Here is an 18,140-nt window from a genome sequence, read left to right on the forward strand (position 1 = left end):
CATCTTGCTTTTATTTGGAGACAGGGAGGGGGAAAGCTAAGTTTTATACAAATGCGAAAAGCCTCCAGTAAATGGAAGAATAGTAATGATTAGTTCATAAAATATTAATGAACTTAATTACTAATCACATTTTAAATTTACGGCCTTCATGGTTTCATCCTTTCTATACAGCCTTCCTTCATGATCATGTCTTTCGGGTTTTCCTAGTAACTTTTGACTCTTTAAGCCTCCAGGTAAGTACCGTGTACTCTTTGGGAGAATCCTGACCTCTGGTGCTTTCTCTGCTCAAGCTGCACCTCTGTGCCATGTATTCCAGCATCTCGTACTTAATTCAATTACAGAAGTGCTCACATGACACGATGAGAATGTTATTGCCTGAAATGTTTAATCAGATTCAATTCAACCACCACCAATTATTTTCCTGTAATATCTCTATTTATAAGTTATTCATTTTGACTGGTGGTTATGAAATCTTAAAAGTAATTCACTCAGGAAATTTTATAAAGACTGTAATTCCTACATTATCATGTATCCAAAAGTACATATCTGTGGGTATTTTTTCTTTAACTCCCTCTGAAATGTAAGAGGGGTTTATTTATGTATTTATACACTGGCCCATTTATTTGGGGCAGGGTCTCACAATGTAGTCCAGGCTAGCCTCGAATATGAGATCCTACTGCCTCAACCTGCCAGTATCCCAGGAATCTGCCACCACATTTGGCATGTCTGGGGGGTTAAATGTGCACACTGATCTAAGCGATCAGAAACCATTTATTGTTTAATTATTTCACTTTATATGTATGGGTGTTTTGCTTGAATGTGTGTACAGTACCCCTGGAAGGCAGACAATGGCATTGAATGCCACGAGGCTGGAGTTCTGGGCAGTTGCTAACTGCCATTTGGATACTGGGAATTAAACACGACCCGCCAAAGAGTGGTCAGTGCTCTTAACCGAGTCATCTCTCTAGCCCTGACACGGTGGGAACAAGTCTACTTTGTTATGTATGGGATCTACTTGGAATGGACAACTCTCAGATCAAGTTGGGGATCTTCCCCATTTCTTTTCTTACTGACTAGAGAGTTTTCCTTTATTCAAGAGTCAAATTACACAACAGAAAAATATATTATTAGTGGAGTTAGGCAAAAACAAAATGAACACTAGATCTGGACTTCTCTATTTATGAAACCTATTTTCTCTTTTATCATTAGGTCCTTTGTTTTCTTCAGATGTATGAATTATGACCAGTAACTCAGAAAGCTGCGTCAGGAGGATAATGAGTTCAAGACCAACATGAACGAAACTGGAAAACCTTCTCACACTCACAGACCCACGAACAGGCACACGAATCGAGGGAACAGTGACACTTGGACCCACTTTCCCTATCTGGTGTCATCTCTATAAAAGTCTTTAACCGCAGAATTTTTCTCTTTGACTTTATTTCTGCCCACTTGCTTCTCTTCTGATCTTATATTCAATTCATCTCCTTTACTGTACTAGTGACATGACTTCTTTAATTCTCCATGAGAGAATTAAATTCCTCTTCTCCATGAGGCATGTGGTAGATCATAATCCTCAATCCAACCGTGCTTCCAGTCAGTGCCAGCTCGACTTACGATTAGGGGTGTGTGTGTGTGTGTGTGTGTGTATGCATGTGTGTGTATGTGTGTGTGCGTGTGTATGTGCGTGTGTATGTGTGTATGTGTGTATGTGTGTGTATGTGTGTGTGTATGCATGTGTGTGTATGTGTGTATGTGTGTATGTGTGTGTATGTGTATATATGCGTGTGTGTGTGCATGTGTGTGCATGTGTGTATGTGTGTATGCATGTGTGTATGTATGTGTGTATGCATGTGTGTATGTGTGTATGCATGTGTGTATGCGTGTGTGTATATGTATGTGTGTATGCATGTGTGTGTAGGCATGTGTATGTGTGTATGCATGTGTGTATGTATATGCATGTGTGTATGCATGTGTGTGCATGTGTGTATGTGTGTGTGCATGTGTGTGCATGCATGTGTGTGTATGTGTGTGTATGCATGTGTGTATATGTCTATGTGTGTATGCATGTGTGTGTGTATGCATGTATGTGTGTGTATGTGTGTATGTGTGCATGTGCATGTGTGTGTGTGTGTTTACACTGATTGATTGTGAGAGGATGAGATGGGACATGTGCTCTGTGTGTGTAGGCATGCCATGGCACATATACGGTTGTCATGAGACAACTACCAGGAGTCATTTCTCTTCTTCTACCACATAGGTTCCATGGATTTGACTCAGGTCAATGATTTTACTCACTGAGCTATCTATGTGATTCTCATCATGTCTTTTAAATATATATATAGATATAGATATAGATATATAGATATATATATGTGTGTGTGTGTGTGTGTATGTATATGTATGTGTATATGTATATGTATGGTTAACTCTCTCAAGATTGGCAGCAGTGCCTCTAACATCATCAATGGCTTAGTCCTCTGACCAAAGACATCCATGGACCGTGTGACTCTGGTCCACATCATCACCACCACCCAGAAGTCTACAGGTGCCTTCCCCAGGGAACTGTGGCACAGTCGCCATAGGACTGGCCAGAAATCCATTCCCTGAACTGCCACTGCCACTGTGTGGACAAGCTCAGCCCTAGCTGAGCAGGACGCCCACTGGCATGGTTTCTGTGTACCCACCCATAGCATATCACGGATGCGCCCTGCATGTGGAGGGAGGGGTCAGATGTAATAATATCAGGAACATGATGACAGAGACACTGGAGCCTGAAGGGCACCCCGCGAGGCACTGAGGACACGGCTTTCTGTTCAGTGTCACCGTCACCTCACCCCCAACAACTTCTCATCTAGTCCATGTCCTGGTGTTCCATGGCTGGCTACATGAAGAGTACAGCCACCTCTACGACTTCGAGGAGTCGAGTCTTCTGATCTTGAGCCCCAGTGAACACCAGCCAAAAGAAAGGGCCTTAGCGACCTGTGCATTTCTACCCAACTCAGTCCCTCGATACAACGGTTAGCTCCCCGCCTTGACATGATTCCCACGGTGGATTCCCCAGAGGAGAGGAAGAGCGGAAGGCCATACAGTATCATATGTCACCGATAAAGTCTACTGTCCACCTCTAAGGGAGAAATGATGCGATCCTACCGCAGCCTCAGCGGGATGCTTATTGGTTTTGGTTTGCTTGTTTTCCAAGCAAAGAAACAAGCATTAGCAAAGATGCGGAGGCACTACAGTCTCGGTGGTGGGAACATAGAATAGTAGGGCTTCCATAGAAAGCAGTACACCCATGTCTCAAATAAGCGAAGTATGCAATTACCACATGGGATGGTGAATTTTCATTGTCACCTTGACTAGTTGCTATGGAAACACATCACAAGTGGGTCTATGACAAAGTCCTCAGAAAGTTTGAACTGAGCAAGAAGATTCACCGTCCCATGGGCTGGGTCCCAGACTGAACAGAGAGAGAAGACTGCCAAGCCCAGCCTGCCGTCTCTCTCCCGGCTGAGCACACACTGGTCGGGGCCTCACACTCCAGCTGCCCCGCCTCCACAGCCATGCTGAACTGCATGCCTTATAAACTGCAGAGGGAAAAGAAACCTGCCCTCCTTAACTCCCTCTTGTCACAGCAAGAACAAACTTAACTAGTGTGCCTCTGGACTTTACATCAGTGTCAAGGGAATTGGAATCTCCTGGGGTTTTTTTTTTGTTTTTGTTTTGTTTTTTTTGTTTGTTTGTTTGGTTGGTTTGGTTTGGTTTTTTTTTTTTTAGATATATTCTTTATTTACATTTCAAATTATTTCCCCTTTCCTGGGTTTTTGTACTCCACAGTTCCACTTCTAGACATAAACTCCAAAGGACTTGGGTGTCCTCCTTAGACTTCTGCCGATTTGATACAAACTAGTAATCTGGGAAGAGAAACCTCAACTGAGGAAACGCTTATATCAGACTGGCCTGTGGGCGTTTTCTTAAATGTTTGATATGCTAAGGCCCCGCAGGTGGTGGGCAATGCCACCCCTCAGTAAACAGTCCTCTAAGTGCTCTAAGAAATCAGGATGAACCAGCTAAGAGGAACAAGCCAATCAGCAGCACCCTCACGGCCTCTGTTCTAGTTCCTGCCTCCAGGTTCCTGCCTTGGGTTTCTGCCCTGAGTTCCTTCAGCCGACAGACAGTGATCAGAACATGAAAGGCAAGCAAGTCCTTTTCTGCTCACGTTTCTCTGGTCCTGGTGTTTATCACGGCAACAGAAACCCTCCCTGGGATGACATGTATTTGCACCAAAAATGTTGATGGTGGCTTTCATTCACAACAGGGAAAAGGTAAAGCTATCCCAGATAGCCATCAGCAAAGGACTGGGTGAACAAAATGTGGTGTGTATATAATAGATGATTATCACTCCATTCATGAGAGCAGAGACCAGACACAGTGGTACAAGCCTGTGATCCCAGCACTCTGGAGACTGAGGCAAGAGGAGTGGGAGTTCAGGGCCAGCCTGGCTATACAGTGAAACTTTGTCTTTAAAAAGTAGGGAGAGGACAGAGAACAAAATATTCAGATACATGACCACATGGATAGACTTTGACAACACTAATTTTTCTACTATCTTATGTGACTTCTTTTTTTTTTCTGTGTGTGTGTGTGTGTGTGTGTGTGTGTGTGTGTGTGTGTACTGTGCACATAACATTTGCTGGCTGACATTGGCTGTCTTTCTTAATTGCTCTCTACTTTATATACTTCTATGTGCAGGACTGTTTTACTGGGCCAGCTTGCTCTGAAAGCCTGTCTCTGCCTCCTGCCCTTACTGGATCCTGAGGCTCCAAACTCTGATCCTCCATGCTTGCACAACAAGTGTTTTGTACATACACGCCCTCAGTCCCCCAGTGGTTTCTGTAACTCGAGTGCTGTCTGGAAGTGTATGTCTTCATTTGCAAACAAGAAGCTCTGACTTACCATATTGTCATGACGCTGCTCGTGGGTGACTGAGCACTGCGTCCAGAGACTGTGCTCGACCTGGTGTCTGTCTTGCAAGGTTATAGTGAGACTGGCTCACAGGGTTGCTCAGATCCTGCTGCTGTTTCCTCACAGCTGTAGAAGGATCCTGTGAGAAGCATCCTCTCCTAGGTGAATCTATTCCTCTGATGCTTCTGCTGTTTGCCTTACATGCTTGGAGGCCATGCTTATATGGCACATGGATTTGAAATGATTAAACATCCCTTGCTAATAAAGCATTCTAGAATCACGGTGTTCTAATACCACAACACCAGGCACATACACATAGCCTGTGGAAGCACTGTTACTATGACTACTTTAATTTTTTATCGGATAATTCTAAGATCTCTATCAATTTGATCGATGTCACTGTCAGGAGGTCTTTTCACACTAATTTGAGATCTTCCTGGTCTTTGGTGGGAATGTTTTTATCACTGAAACCTGAGAACATTTTTGTAATCTGTCATGAGACTTGAAGCTTATCTAATTAGATTTTTATAGTATATGTATAAATATTATAAAACATAATACATATGATACATACATATATCTATACACATACATACATACATGCATACATACATACACACACGTAAAACCAGGCATGGTGGTGCACACCTTAATCCCAGCACTCCGATCTCTGAGTTCAAGGCCAGGCTGGTCTACAAAGTGAGTTCCAGGACAGCCAGGACTACACAGAGAAACCCTATCCAGAAAAAAAGAAAAAGAAAATATATGCCTAACACAGATGTATCACCTTAATTCTGACCTTAAGCATATCCATGGGGTTCTTCATCATCAGTATCCATTTCGGGAACTTTTCATCATAATAGATACATCACCAAACAGATAGTCTGTTCTCAGTAAACACAGTATCCATTCCTCTGGGGGGCTGGGATAGATCAGTGGTTAAGAGCTCTTGCTCTTAAAGAGAATCTGATTACGATTCCCGGCACCCAAATAGCAGCTCACAGCGATCTATGAGTCCAGTCTCCGGATGCCTGCGATACACAGACCTCCATGTCAACAAGATACTCATAGATATAAAACAAATAACTATCTATTCTTTCTTCTGCCCAGCATCTGGTACCCTCCAGTCTATTTTGGCTCTCTATACCTTGTCTCTTTAGGTAACTCACATAAACAAATTAAACAATATTTGTCCTTTCAAAACATGTATCCTTTTTGTTCCTGGCTTGTATCACTTTGTATAGTGTTTTCAAGATTCATTCACATTATAGCTCTAAGTCAGAATTTCAATCCTTGTTACAGCAGAATACTATTCTAATATATATGTGTACTGTCCTAATACATATGTATACTATTCTAACATACATATATACAATTCCAATATATATGTATACTATTTTAACATATAGCCTATATTTTATTTATATACATTTATACCATATTTATTAATAAATATAGATTTTTTTTTGTTTTTTTGGATTTTGTTTTTTTCGAGACAGGGTTTCTCTGTATAGCCCTGGCTGTCCTGGAACTCACTCTGTAGACCAGGCTGGCCTCGAACTCAGAAATCCGCCTGCCTCTGCCTCCCAGAGTGCTGGGATCACAGGCGTGCGCCACCACCACCTGTCTCTAAACATAGATTTTTATAATCACACAATTCCCCTATTATCTAATGAAAATGTCATTATTTATTAATAACCTACATAAGTGCTTGTTATTTTTCAATACATCAAGCAATAAACTACAAGCTTCTGTGGTAAATTATAAATTCTGTTTACTAGGGAGAAGCACAAAGAAAATGTATTTAGAAGACCCGTTTCCCTCAATAAATTCTAATTTTCTCTTTACTAAACTAATAAGACTCCATTATTTTTATATCTTTATTTAGAGAGAACATGTTTATGTACGTGTGTGTGTGTGTGTGTGTGTGTGTGTGTGTCTGCACGCATATCATAGCACGTGTGTAGAAGTGAGAGAACCATTTCTGAGAGTCCGTTAGTTCTCTCCTCCACCGGTCCCTCTATCCCTTTAGTCATCAGCACCACTACATGCTTGGTTTCTGCAGTATATTTCTCTTCCCTGGGCCAAGATGAAAACCATATGTTATCATCTGTACGCGGGCAAGATGGCTTTCAATTAAATATGAATCCATCTTTACTTACAAAGGAGTCTTCATGCATACAAACTGCCCAACTTTGTTTTCTGTTGCTTTGATAAAACACTGTCCAAAGCATATTACAGAAGGAAAGGGTTTTGTTGTTGTTTTGTTTTGTTTTGTTTTGTTTTCCCCCAAGACAGGGTTTCTCTGTGTAGCCCTGGCTGTCCTGGAACTCACTCTCTAGACCAGGCTGGCCTCGAATTCAGAAATCTGCCTGTCTCTCAAGTGCTGAGATTAAAGGCTTGTGCCACTACCACCCAGCTGGAAGGAAAGGGTTTATTTTGCTATCATGGTGGGAAGCCAAGCTCCTCGAGGTGTAAGCCTGGAGACAGGAACTGAGGCAGAGACCAGGCTAGGCTGCTTACTAGCTTGCTTTCCACACTGGCTTTTTCTACAGCCCAGGCCCTACCAGCCTAAGGTACTGTGTGGTGCCACCCACAGTAAGCTGGGCCTCTTATATCAATTAGCCATTAAGACAGAGCCCCCAGCCCAGCCAGTAGAACCCTGTCTCACTTGACCTACCCTCATGCCAGAGGCTCTTGTCTGTCAGGTGACCAAACACCAAACAGCACAAAGACGGGCTAACTCCACCCGAGCCAGATCTAGTTTCCCATCAATGAACGGTGTTCTGTTACATATGAGAAATCTTTGCAATGAACTGGACATTTTAGATATTTTCTAATGTAATCCTTATGTTGATTCTTGGACATGTCAGCTCATGGTCAATTTGCAATGATAGATTATTCATCTTGGATGATGTTCTCTCTTCAGAAAAATCAAGAGCAGAGAAAGGGAAGGAAAGGAAATTTGACGGGTCAATTTAGTTGTCTGTCATTGGTATTGTATATTGAATTATGATAAATTACTGGCCAAAGAGGGATAAAAGGCTTAAGTTCCCCCCAGAAAAGTATATAGACAAGGTTCTGTGAGCCTTCTTTTTCTATAGCTCATGTATTAGCACCGTATGAAGATACTATTTTGGGCACAATTTTTCTTCATTCCTTGTTTGTATTGTGGTCTCTTTGTAGAGTATATTACTTTGGAGCTTAGCAGAAACATTGCAAATCCACCTCTCCCCATGTGTGAAGCATGAATATCAAAGGCACACATTACTGACAGGATGGAACCTCTGAAAGCACTTTCCTCACGTCTATAAATATCTCGGAGAAATTAAGATCCCTGGGAACTTAAAATTGGTCAGGGAAACAGATGTTTGAATTCTTCTAAGTTAGTATAGGCACCAACAATAATTCAGTGTTATGTCAAAGAACTTGTCTGACTATGTGTTTAGAGTATCTGAAGCTATTTCAACTCTTCCTTCTTTGCACGAAAATTTGAAGTTTAGTTTTTGCTAAATAAAACTTTATTCTCTTTTGAATATGTTGATATGCATCAAGAACATTTGCATACCTAAAATTAGATAAATTACATTTGGCACATAATTGTGTGTCATTTGGGAACTATATATTTTGCTTTCTGCGTTAAGTATTTGTGTACATTTTGCATTCTCAACAAGATTATAAAGATACAAACCACCTATTTCATAATTCTATTACCCACTATGACTAGTGTGGCAGTTTGCACAGAGTAGGTTTTCAAGAAATATTAGTAAGCTATAGAATTAGTGAATAATCATGCAAAAATTACTTAAAATTAACAGTAAAGAGAGGAGGCTATTTTATCCTTAATGATATTGTAATGAAGACTATTTTAAACTCTATGCAGCAATGATACACACAAATATTTAAACTATTTATGTGCCTCAACTTGACATAATTTCATGATAACTTGATGGCAATCACATTTAAATATATTAGAATATTTTTGTAATAATGGTGTTCTAGAATAGCAACTTTAATAGCTAGGAAAACATGTTAATAATGGCCATTAGCCTGAAGGAAACAAAGAACACCAAACACTTTTTTTTCAGAAATAAATGTATAAGTTTAAACATTATCTGCTATAATATTTATGAGGAAACCCTAAATTAAGATTTATAAAATGTAAACTATCAAATGTTTCAGCTAGGGGACAATTTGGACTATATTTTGTAATTTTTCCCGTGTACACATGGGGCAATAGTATTTAAAAAGATACCTGCTCTTGTCTCTGACTACCTCTGTCTAAAATAGGAAGATGAATTCTGCTTGGTGCAAGACAAAAAGTCTTCCTACAAGTCAGTCAGTGGATGAAAAAAAGATTACCCCTTACCTTCAGGACAGCTATAAATGGCACGAAGTTGGCCCTCTGGAGTCCGTTTTTATAGAGATCTGAAACACACAAACGCGTGAGCTTTTTACTTAGCGTGGGTGACAGTGATACTTTATCTTGAGCCCGGCTAATGAAGCTTTCGACTGACTAAAGGGGGTGCAAGAAAAAAAAATCACCAAAATTATTTGTATTCATACCGTACCAAGACCCACTACGTTTTTCATAGAAGAAAAAAATTAGCAGCTATGGAAAGATGCCCGGTGGGAGGAAGATGCTGTGGAGAACATAAAGCCTTAAGAATCCCAAGTCAATGACCCAGCGTAGAAAGAGGACCTACAGAGGGCACGGTGGTGCATGCCAGTCAAAGACAGGGAGACAGGCAGATCACTGAGTTAAAGTTAACCTGATTCTACACAGAGAAAACCAAAACCAAGGGAAAAAAAAAAAGACCAAAAACAAAAATAGAAGGAAGAGGAGGAGACAAGACACACCTAAAAGCGTCTGGTCCTTGAACAGAGGACTGCATCAGGAAAGGCTTCATCATCTTTCCTTGCCCTGTAAGTTCTCAGTGATTAACTAAGAGTTGTGTAAAATTAACCATTTAAAAAGAAACGTCATCAGACAAAAACTACTCCTGAATTTGTACCAAGGTGACATATTTGCCAAAAAGGCCAGAATAAATGAAGTGTCTAAAAATCCAAATGTTCTTCTTAATAACCTAAGACATCAGGTAATTGTATCATAGGCAATATTTTCTTACTTAGATACGTTGCAACACGTGTATGTGTCACCGTGAATGTATGCTTATACAAAATATAGATACATAAATACACTTATTTTCAGAAGCAAACAAAAAGAAAATGGCAGCATACTTTAAGGATTTTATATTTTTCTTTTAAAGGAAGAAATTGTTTGCCAAACAGTGTGACACACATGTGTAATTGCATTCTTCAGGAGGTACACTATGTAACTGCGGTCCTCAGGAGGCAAATGCTCAGAAGATTCTAGTTAAGGCCAGCCTACGCTATATAGAATAGCTTTGCCTTTAAAAAAATCAGAACAGGGCCAGGCAGTGGTGGCACATGCGTGTAATTCCAGCACTCTGGCAGGCAGAGGCAGGCAGATTTTGAGTTTGAGGCCAGCCTGGTCTGCAGAGTGAGTTCCAGGACAGCCAGAGCTGTACAGAGAAACCCTGTCTCGAAAAAAGCAAATCCAAACAACAACAAAAAAATCAGAACGGGCTCACAGGCACTTGTAATTCTAGCTCCAGGGCACCCACAACATATTGTGGCCTCCTTGGGTACGCACACACATATACATGTGCACATACCCACACCCACATACATAAACAAACAATAAGGTAAGTCTTTGAAAAAGGAAGCGGGGGCTGTGGAGATGGCTCAGTTATAAGAGCATCTTTTGCTGCTTTTACAGAGGACCAGAATTCCGCTCCCAGCAACAGTGTCCAGCAACAGTGTCAGGCAGCTCACCACGGTCTGTAACCTCAGGTCCAAGGGACCCGATGCCTTCTTTTGGCATCTACAGACACACTTTCATGCACATGCTTACAAACACATGCACATACATACATACATACATATATACATATAAACTATAACACTATTAAAACCACAAAATGTTTTTAAGGGAGGCTCCTTTGAAGAAAATTCTTAAGAGTTTGAAATCTTATTGCATCAACAGTTGTCTTTGACAGGCGTTTTATTAAGCTATTGGATTTTTATAAATTCTAAAAGTGGAAATCAGCAAAACAGTTTCCTCCATAGTGAAAAACACAAATTAGATTACACTGTACATCAGGTTTTTCAAAGTATAACATTCTAGGATCTTTTCTGTAGTTCCTTGTTTAAAGAAAAATTGGTAAGTATGATAGATTTCAACTGCCATGTTTTTATGAAAATAAAATGGTCATTAGAAAACATTTATTCTCCTTAGAAACACTAATCACAGCGTTCTCACAGTGGAGGGAGGGCAGGCGTTTGTTCATTCATTCATTCGTTCGTTCATTTGTGCGTTCATTCATTCGTTCATTTATGCATTCATTCATTCGTTCGTTCGTTCATTCGTTCATTCATGCGTGCGTTCGTTCATTCATTCATTCGTTCGTGCATTCATTCATTCATTCGTTTGTTTGTTCTGTGGTGAGGGAGAGGCGTGGTTTCACTTCACCTAACATCTTGCTTTAAGGACATCACAAAAGGTAAGATAATGCTGGCTAGGTCCAGCATGGGATCTTTTCTTTGCTATAATCCATACCTTTATTGATTAACAAGGAGAAAATACAAGAAGTGGGTTTAAAAGTAAGTATTCCCACAGTCTTCACCAACTGCAAACACGGCTGGTAAAGGTGATAAAAATGTAGTTTTTATCACTGGGGACTGCTGCCTCGGTGGTGAAGTGTTTACCCAGCATGCATGAGGCCCAAGTTCAATCCCCAGATCCCACTCACAAAAAATAAAATAACAGACAGATTGACAGGAAGTAAGTAAAAGTAAAAATAAGAATTTCTAAAACTCAGCCCATATTCTAGCAGCTTCATACAAACAAACAAACAAACAACTTCTTAAGCTTTATTTGTAATGTCCCCCACCTGGTAGCAATCCAAAAAATGTGCAGCGTGGTAACTATACAATGGAATACTATTCTGTAATAAAAAGGTAAACTACATGTACAACAGGCAGATCTCAAAAGGAACCAGACCCAAAACAATATATACTGGGTAGCTCTCTTCATATACAACTACAGCAAGGACAAGCCCACCTAAAGTGACAAAAGCAACTTTACTGTTGCCTGGAGAAGGACAGTGAATGGTGACAAAAGGATCCAGGACTTGAGTCAGAACATCCAGGACAGACCAAGGTCACTGGCTGAAGGCTTAAGGTACGGAAATGCCTTATTAGCATGGGGAAGCAGTTCAGGGATCTCAGGCTCTAGCTAAACCAGTTCTTTTTTTTTTTTTTAAGTAGATTCTTTTATTTTCATTTTATTTTTATTTTTTTATTCGATATATTTTTTATTTACATTTCAAATGATTTCCCCTTTTCTGCCCCCCCCACCCACTCCCGGAAAGTCCCATAAGCCCTCTTCCTTCCCCCTGATCTCCCATCCACCCCTTCCCACTTCCCTGTTCTGCTTTTGCCCTATACTGCTGCACTGAGTCTTTCCAGAACCAGGGGCCACTTCTCCGTTCTTCTTGTACATCATTTGATGTGTGGATTATGTCTTGGGCATTCCAATTTTGTAGGCTAATATCCACTTATTAGTGAGTGCATATAGTGAGTGCATTGAGACTGGGTTACCTCACTTAGTATGATGTTCTCCAGCTCCATCCATTTGGAGAAAGGAAGTTGGCCAGTAACCTTAATCTAGGCTATGAGACGTTCTGCTGGGAGAGGCATGTCGGTTTTATAACTCCCCAGACAAGGTCAGAGACGATGGGAGACTTTGAGAGACGATACAGAGACCTTGCTGTACTGCGTAGAGCTCAGAAGGCTGTCCTGACAATGGTACATGTCAACCTTAATTAGCAGGGCAACACATTTCTATTATATATCAGAAACCATTATAAAAGCATAACCAGCGTTAGTGACTATCTCTGAGCACAACAGACTAGAACAAAGCCAAGGTATTATTTTAAGTTAATTTCGGCTTTTTGCTTTGTTTTTGAGACAGGGTCTATCTATGCAGCTGACTAGCCTGGAATTCACCATGCCAACCAAGTTGGCCTAAACTCACGGAGATCTGCCTGCCTCTGCCCGAGCAGTCCTGGGATTAAAGCTGCGTGCACCGCCACATCTGTTTTGTCTTTTTTTAAAATCTTACAGGGGACTCCCTTGTGCAGCTGACGCGCATGCACACTGGGATGTTTAGACCAATGGAAATAGTGGAGGATCACCTGTTCTTGATTAAAAGATTTCCACTCATCAGCAGAGTTAAAGGGAAACGACAATGGCTGTTAAGTCTTACAGATTTAATGTCTCAAAGGGTTAAGTTTTTAAAACTGTGCCTTTTCAAAAACATGTGATTTAAAACGCTATGCTCTGAGAGGCATTTTCTGAAGAGAATCCTAAGCAGAAATCGTTGGCTTGAAAATCTTCAGGCTTTTATTTAACACTAATGGAAGAGGGGCTGGAATCATCAAATTGAAGAGTTTCTCTGCAATTCAAATATTATGCTAATTTCAATACAATAGACCCATCTCCTGAAATGTTATTTAGCTACAAAGTTTTTCACATTTAGTTTCAACTTTCTTATAAGAAAGGCTAGGCTGACTCCATGACAGGTTTCAAACTAGCAGTTCAGGAGACTTGGCCTAAATCTTTGTCTCCAAGAACTGGGTAAGTCCAGACAAGTCCAGGCCTTAGAAGCTTCCTCACCACCTGGCCTGAGGCAAGTATGAGGGGTCCACAGCAGTTTCCAGACTTCCTCAACGGCAGTTTCAAGACCTCCTCAACAGCAGTTTCAAGTCCTGTCCCCCACCCCCACCTCCCACCCCCTCAGGCCCCCAGCAATGGTTCTGGAATGTCCACAGAGAAAGAGCCAAGATTAAGATAGAGGTCACTTACCCCTCCTCGGAATTCCCCTAATGTACTTTAAATCAGGCCTGCTGGGTCACTTTGAGGTCTCTCCATCTTTGTAGATGGTGGGCCCCAGAATGCTGGACTTATGCAAAGCAAAACACTCTTTGCGTTTATATACCATTTGAGCTGGGGTATCATTCTTCAGCGAATCATGGCCCCTTACACTTAGAGACAAAGGTTTCTATTATACTTATGTCGACAATTGCTGTTATATACTAAATATCAGTTAAAATTTGCCTGCTCTTGCCTGGGTTTTTTTTTTTTTTTTCAGTGATTCTGAACAGAGCCAAATGAACACTTGGCTGTATAAGACAGTGGAGTGGGGTCATGGACACTCATTTGTAGAGAACAGAAGGAGGGCCTCCAAACTCTCCGGAGTGAAGAATGGGTAACAACACTTAGAGGACTTTTAAAGCAATGACAAACACATCCATACTGTGGAGATGCATGCGGACAGCAGATTCAACATCCAAAACCAAGATGATGAAGAATGCCTACTTGTATATGTACAAACTAGCTTAGCGTATGAAAGGCATTGAAGAAAGAGAATTCAAATGAATTTTCCTAGAAAATAGGAATAACATATTTCCTGACATAAAATATTTATGTGGCTCCATGGGGCAATATGATTTACCTTTCTAAGATATTATTATTTTATCATAGATTTTTTTTAATGGACACCTTTAGACCATTTAAGCAGTAACAGCAATCTAGCTTTCCTCTTTCACTATTTATTAGTTTGTGTAATCCACCCACATAGGTAACACCTTACATATTTTATACAGTGCATCTCATCTGCACTGACTATAAATTTCTGTACAAATGTCAGGTCATACAGTAAACTGGAAGACGTTTTCCCAATGTCTACAGCTAATATTTGGTTTTCTTCACTAATAAAACTAAAGTGCAAACAATATTTTGCTGAATCTGTAAATAGTATAGCAGATTAAGTTTTTCTTTTGATTCTGAGCTGTAGTGACAGCCAGGCACTGTGCTGAGGTTACAGGGATGTGTGTTGGAATCCCAGCACATGGGATCAGGAGGCAGGACGGAGAGCCTGCTGGGGTGTGGGCTCTGGTGGGAGTAGACAGAGGGAGACAGAGAAGGGGAGGGGGAGGCGTAGCTTGAGGTCCTTTTCTATGTCCCAAGGCCGAGTGCTCGGCCTGAAGCTCTTCAGTGACTGTATTTCCTGGGCCCTTTATTTTCTAGGCAAATGGAAAAATATTCAGACCTAGCTGCTCTGCTGTTGGTCACAATTCTTACTATAAACTAAATTAGCTCTACCAGAGGCTGTAGAGATAACTCAATGTTTCACAACACTTACAAAAGACCAGACCTGGTGTCAGCAGCTCACAGATGCCCGTCACTCCAGCTCTGGGGACATCCAATGCCTCTGGCCTCTGAAGTCAGCCACACTCAAATGTCTGTACTCACACACAGGTGTGTGTGTGTGTGTGTGTGTAATTATACGACACTTTGGGGTTTTTTCTTGGATTTTTCTAGGTTTCCCTGTGTAGTCTGCCTATCCTGGAACTCACTCATAGACTAGGCTGGCCTCAAAGACCCACCTGCCTCTGCCTCCCCAGTGTTAGGACAAAAGCTGTAGACCACCATGCCCAATAATTAATTACTTAAAAAAAAAGTCCCTCCACCTCCACAAAATGTAGACCAGTATTTTGCCACAGTATGACATATACTCTACTCCAGTTCCTACTTGAAATCCCCAAACACACTCCTCAGTGTCCACTCTCCTACCTATGCTCAGTGTCTGAGCCTCACCCCTCTGAGTCACTGCTCCACTGCTGTGAAGATACCATGACCAAAGCAATCTATAAAATAAAGTGTTTGGTTGGGGGCTTCTACAGTTTTAGAGGGTTTGTCCATGACTGCACAGGCAGAGAAGCGAGGAGAGGAGAAGAGAGGGGAGGGTGGAAGAGAGGAGAGAAGGAGAGGAGAGGAGAGGAGAGGAGAAGAGAGGGGAGGGTGGAAGAGAGGAGAGAAGGAGAGGAGAGGAGAGGAGAGGAGAGGAGAGGAGGGGGTCTGGCACGGGCTTCTGAAACCTCAAAGCCATCCCCAGTGCCACACTTCCTCCAAGCCCACATCTCCTAGCTCCAATCCTTCTCAGACAATTCCACTCCCTGGTGACCAAGCATTCAGGCACACATGAGCGAGCATTTGGGGCTTTCTCCTTCAAACCACCACGCTTGCAAGCTGTATTGTTCTTGCAGTATTCGTGAACTTCTATGACCTACATCACTGAACTTTTCCAAGTTCCTCAGGAAATCCAAAGAATACCTGAGAACATCACAAGACAAACTCACAGCAAGGACCCCATTCTTAAAACCAATTTTCTGCATTATATCCCATCACTATAATGAAACATATAAGAAAAATGACATCAGGAAGGGAAGATATATCTGGGCTCATATTTTAGAAATCGCAGCCTGTGGTGACAAGGAGGGTGTGGCACATCAGGTGCACTCCCAGCAGGGCAGCTAATGATGGAGGAGTGAGTCTCCAAGATTGCCCCTTTCCCCATTTATGTCAGCTGGGCCCCTGGCTTTGGGATGCTTCTGCCCAACTCAGGAAGCTCTTTCCCCTTAGTTAATTACCTCTGGGAATGCTGCATAGACAGACTCAGAGATGTGCTATTCCAATCTGTAGATGCATCCAGGCAAATCACATTGAGAACAGAGAGGAGACATGCTGCCGTGTGTGGTTTGGAAGTCTCAGGTCCAGGCAGGATGTGTACACAGAACTTGGGGCTATCTCGGTCTAGTTCTCTGTGGAGCAGACCTCCTCACCTCAAACTCTTTAATGTGATTTTTCATCCCAAAAAGACCCGTGGGTCTTCAAACAGGACCCCAGGTGCCAATGCGGCAATGGTTTTACTGGACCCTAAAGCCCACACTGGGCCTTTCTCCGAGTTCTGTCTCTCTGGAATCCATCAACTCTTCCCACTCTCCAGGACCACCAGATAAATGTGCTGAGTACTGCACTCAGAGTTTCTGACTGTTCTCTGTCAGAGGGTCCCTTAGCTCAGTGTGCTGAGCTCAGCAAGGACTTAGTAGAGAAAAGCCACCTACAGCGTGTCCTGTCACTGAACTGACTGATCTTGCTGCATGGTTTTTATTCATAGATCTGGGCTGATCTATATATAGATTTTGCTCTGAGAAGCAGTCTTTAATTCTTCTTTCTTTTCTAACAATGTAGAAAGTAAAATGCTGATTTTAAATTCTAAAAGAAAGCTGGACAGAGCCCTCAGGTCTGTAATGGAGTGTCTGGAGCGCTGAGACAGGAGGATCTCACCATGTGAGGCTGTCCTAGGCCACATGAAATGATGTCAATGCCACTCTGTGTCTGCGACCCTGCAGCAGGGTCAGGATTACCTTCCTTGGTGTTTGTTTTGTTTTGTTTTGTTTTTCAAGACAGGGTTTCTCGGTGTAGCCCTGGCTGTCCTGAAACTCACTCTGTAGACCAGGCTGGCCTCGAACTCAGAAATCCACCTGCCACTGCCTCCCAAGTGCTGGGATTACAGGCGTGCGCCACCATTACCTTCTCATCCAACCCCTTGTTGGGGTGATTTTCCTCACTTCAAACAGCTCTCGTCAGCGCAGCCTGTTGCATGCTGTTCTTCCAGGGACCCACGTCCTCTTCATGGCCCTGTTCTCTGTGCTCTGGTCCTATATTCTGCCAAACATCTCAATCCAGTCTTTCTATAGTTTCATGTCTACGCTTTGCTGCCTGTAAGACTGATATCCATGGGTTTAACATCTTCTTACTTCATTGGCTTTCTTTATCCGAGACACTCTCTCAGCAAACAAGATTTCAGCTCAATTTGTTGCTTTTAAAAATAAATAATATTAATCTTTTTTCTTTATACAGTCTATGTTGTCCTTATTTTCTTTCCATCAAGACAGAATCTTGCTTTGTAGTCTATGTGGCCTCAAACTTACTACCCTCCTGACTCATCCTGCCTGGTGCTGGGACTGTACCCATGGGCCACCGGGCCCAGCTGCTGGGATTATAGGCATGGACCACCAAGCCCAATTTCCTCCGCACTCAGCCTGCCTGAGGCTTAGATTACTGGCATGGACCGCCATATCCACTTTCAAAGAACATGAAACAGAAGTTTCCTGAGACACACTTCTCTTTGCTCTGGCTGCTCATCTGTCTTACAAAGCTGTTGCTTCTTGCCTTTAGCCACCATA

At 41.9% G+C, this 18,140-nt stretch overlaps 1 protein-coding gene across 3 annotated transcripts in view; it reads right to left on the reverse strand.

Annotated features, from left to right (window-relative positions):
* Afg1l (AFG1 like ATPase) overlaps window positions 1-18,140 on the reverse strand; it is a 157,473-nt gene that overhangs the window by 74,225 nt on the left and 65,108 nt on the right. For all 3 annotated transcript variants that reach the window (XM_052163885.1, XM_052163887.1, XM_052163886.1), the window contains one exon: window positions 9,332-9,390. In XM_052163885.1, coding sequence (XP_052019845.1) covers window positions 9,332-9,390 — 59 coding nt within the window. The remainder of the gene's footprint in view (window positions 1-9,331; window positions 9,391-18,140) is intronic.

Source organism: Apodemus sylvaticus, chromosome 19 (genome assembly GCF_947179515.1).
Source record: "Apodemus sylvaticus chromosome 19, mApoSyl1.1, whole genome shotgun sequence".
NCBI classification, from domain to species: Eukaryota; Metazoa; Chordata; class Mammalia; order Rodentia; family Muridae; genus Apodemus; species Apodemus sylvaticus.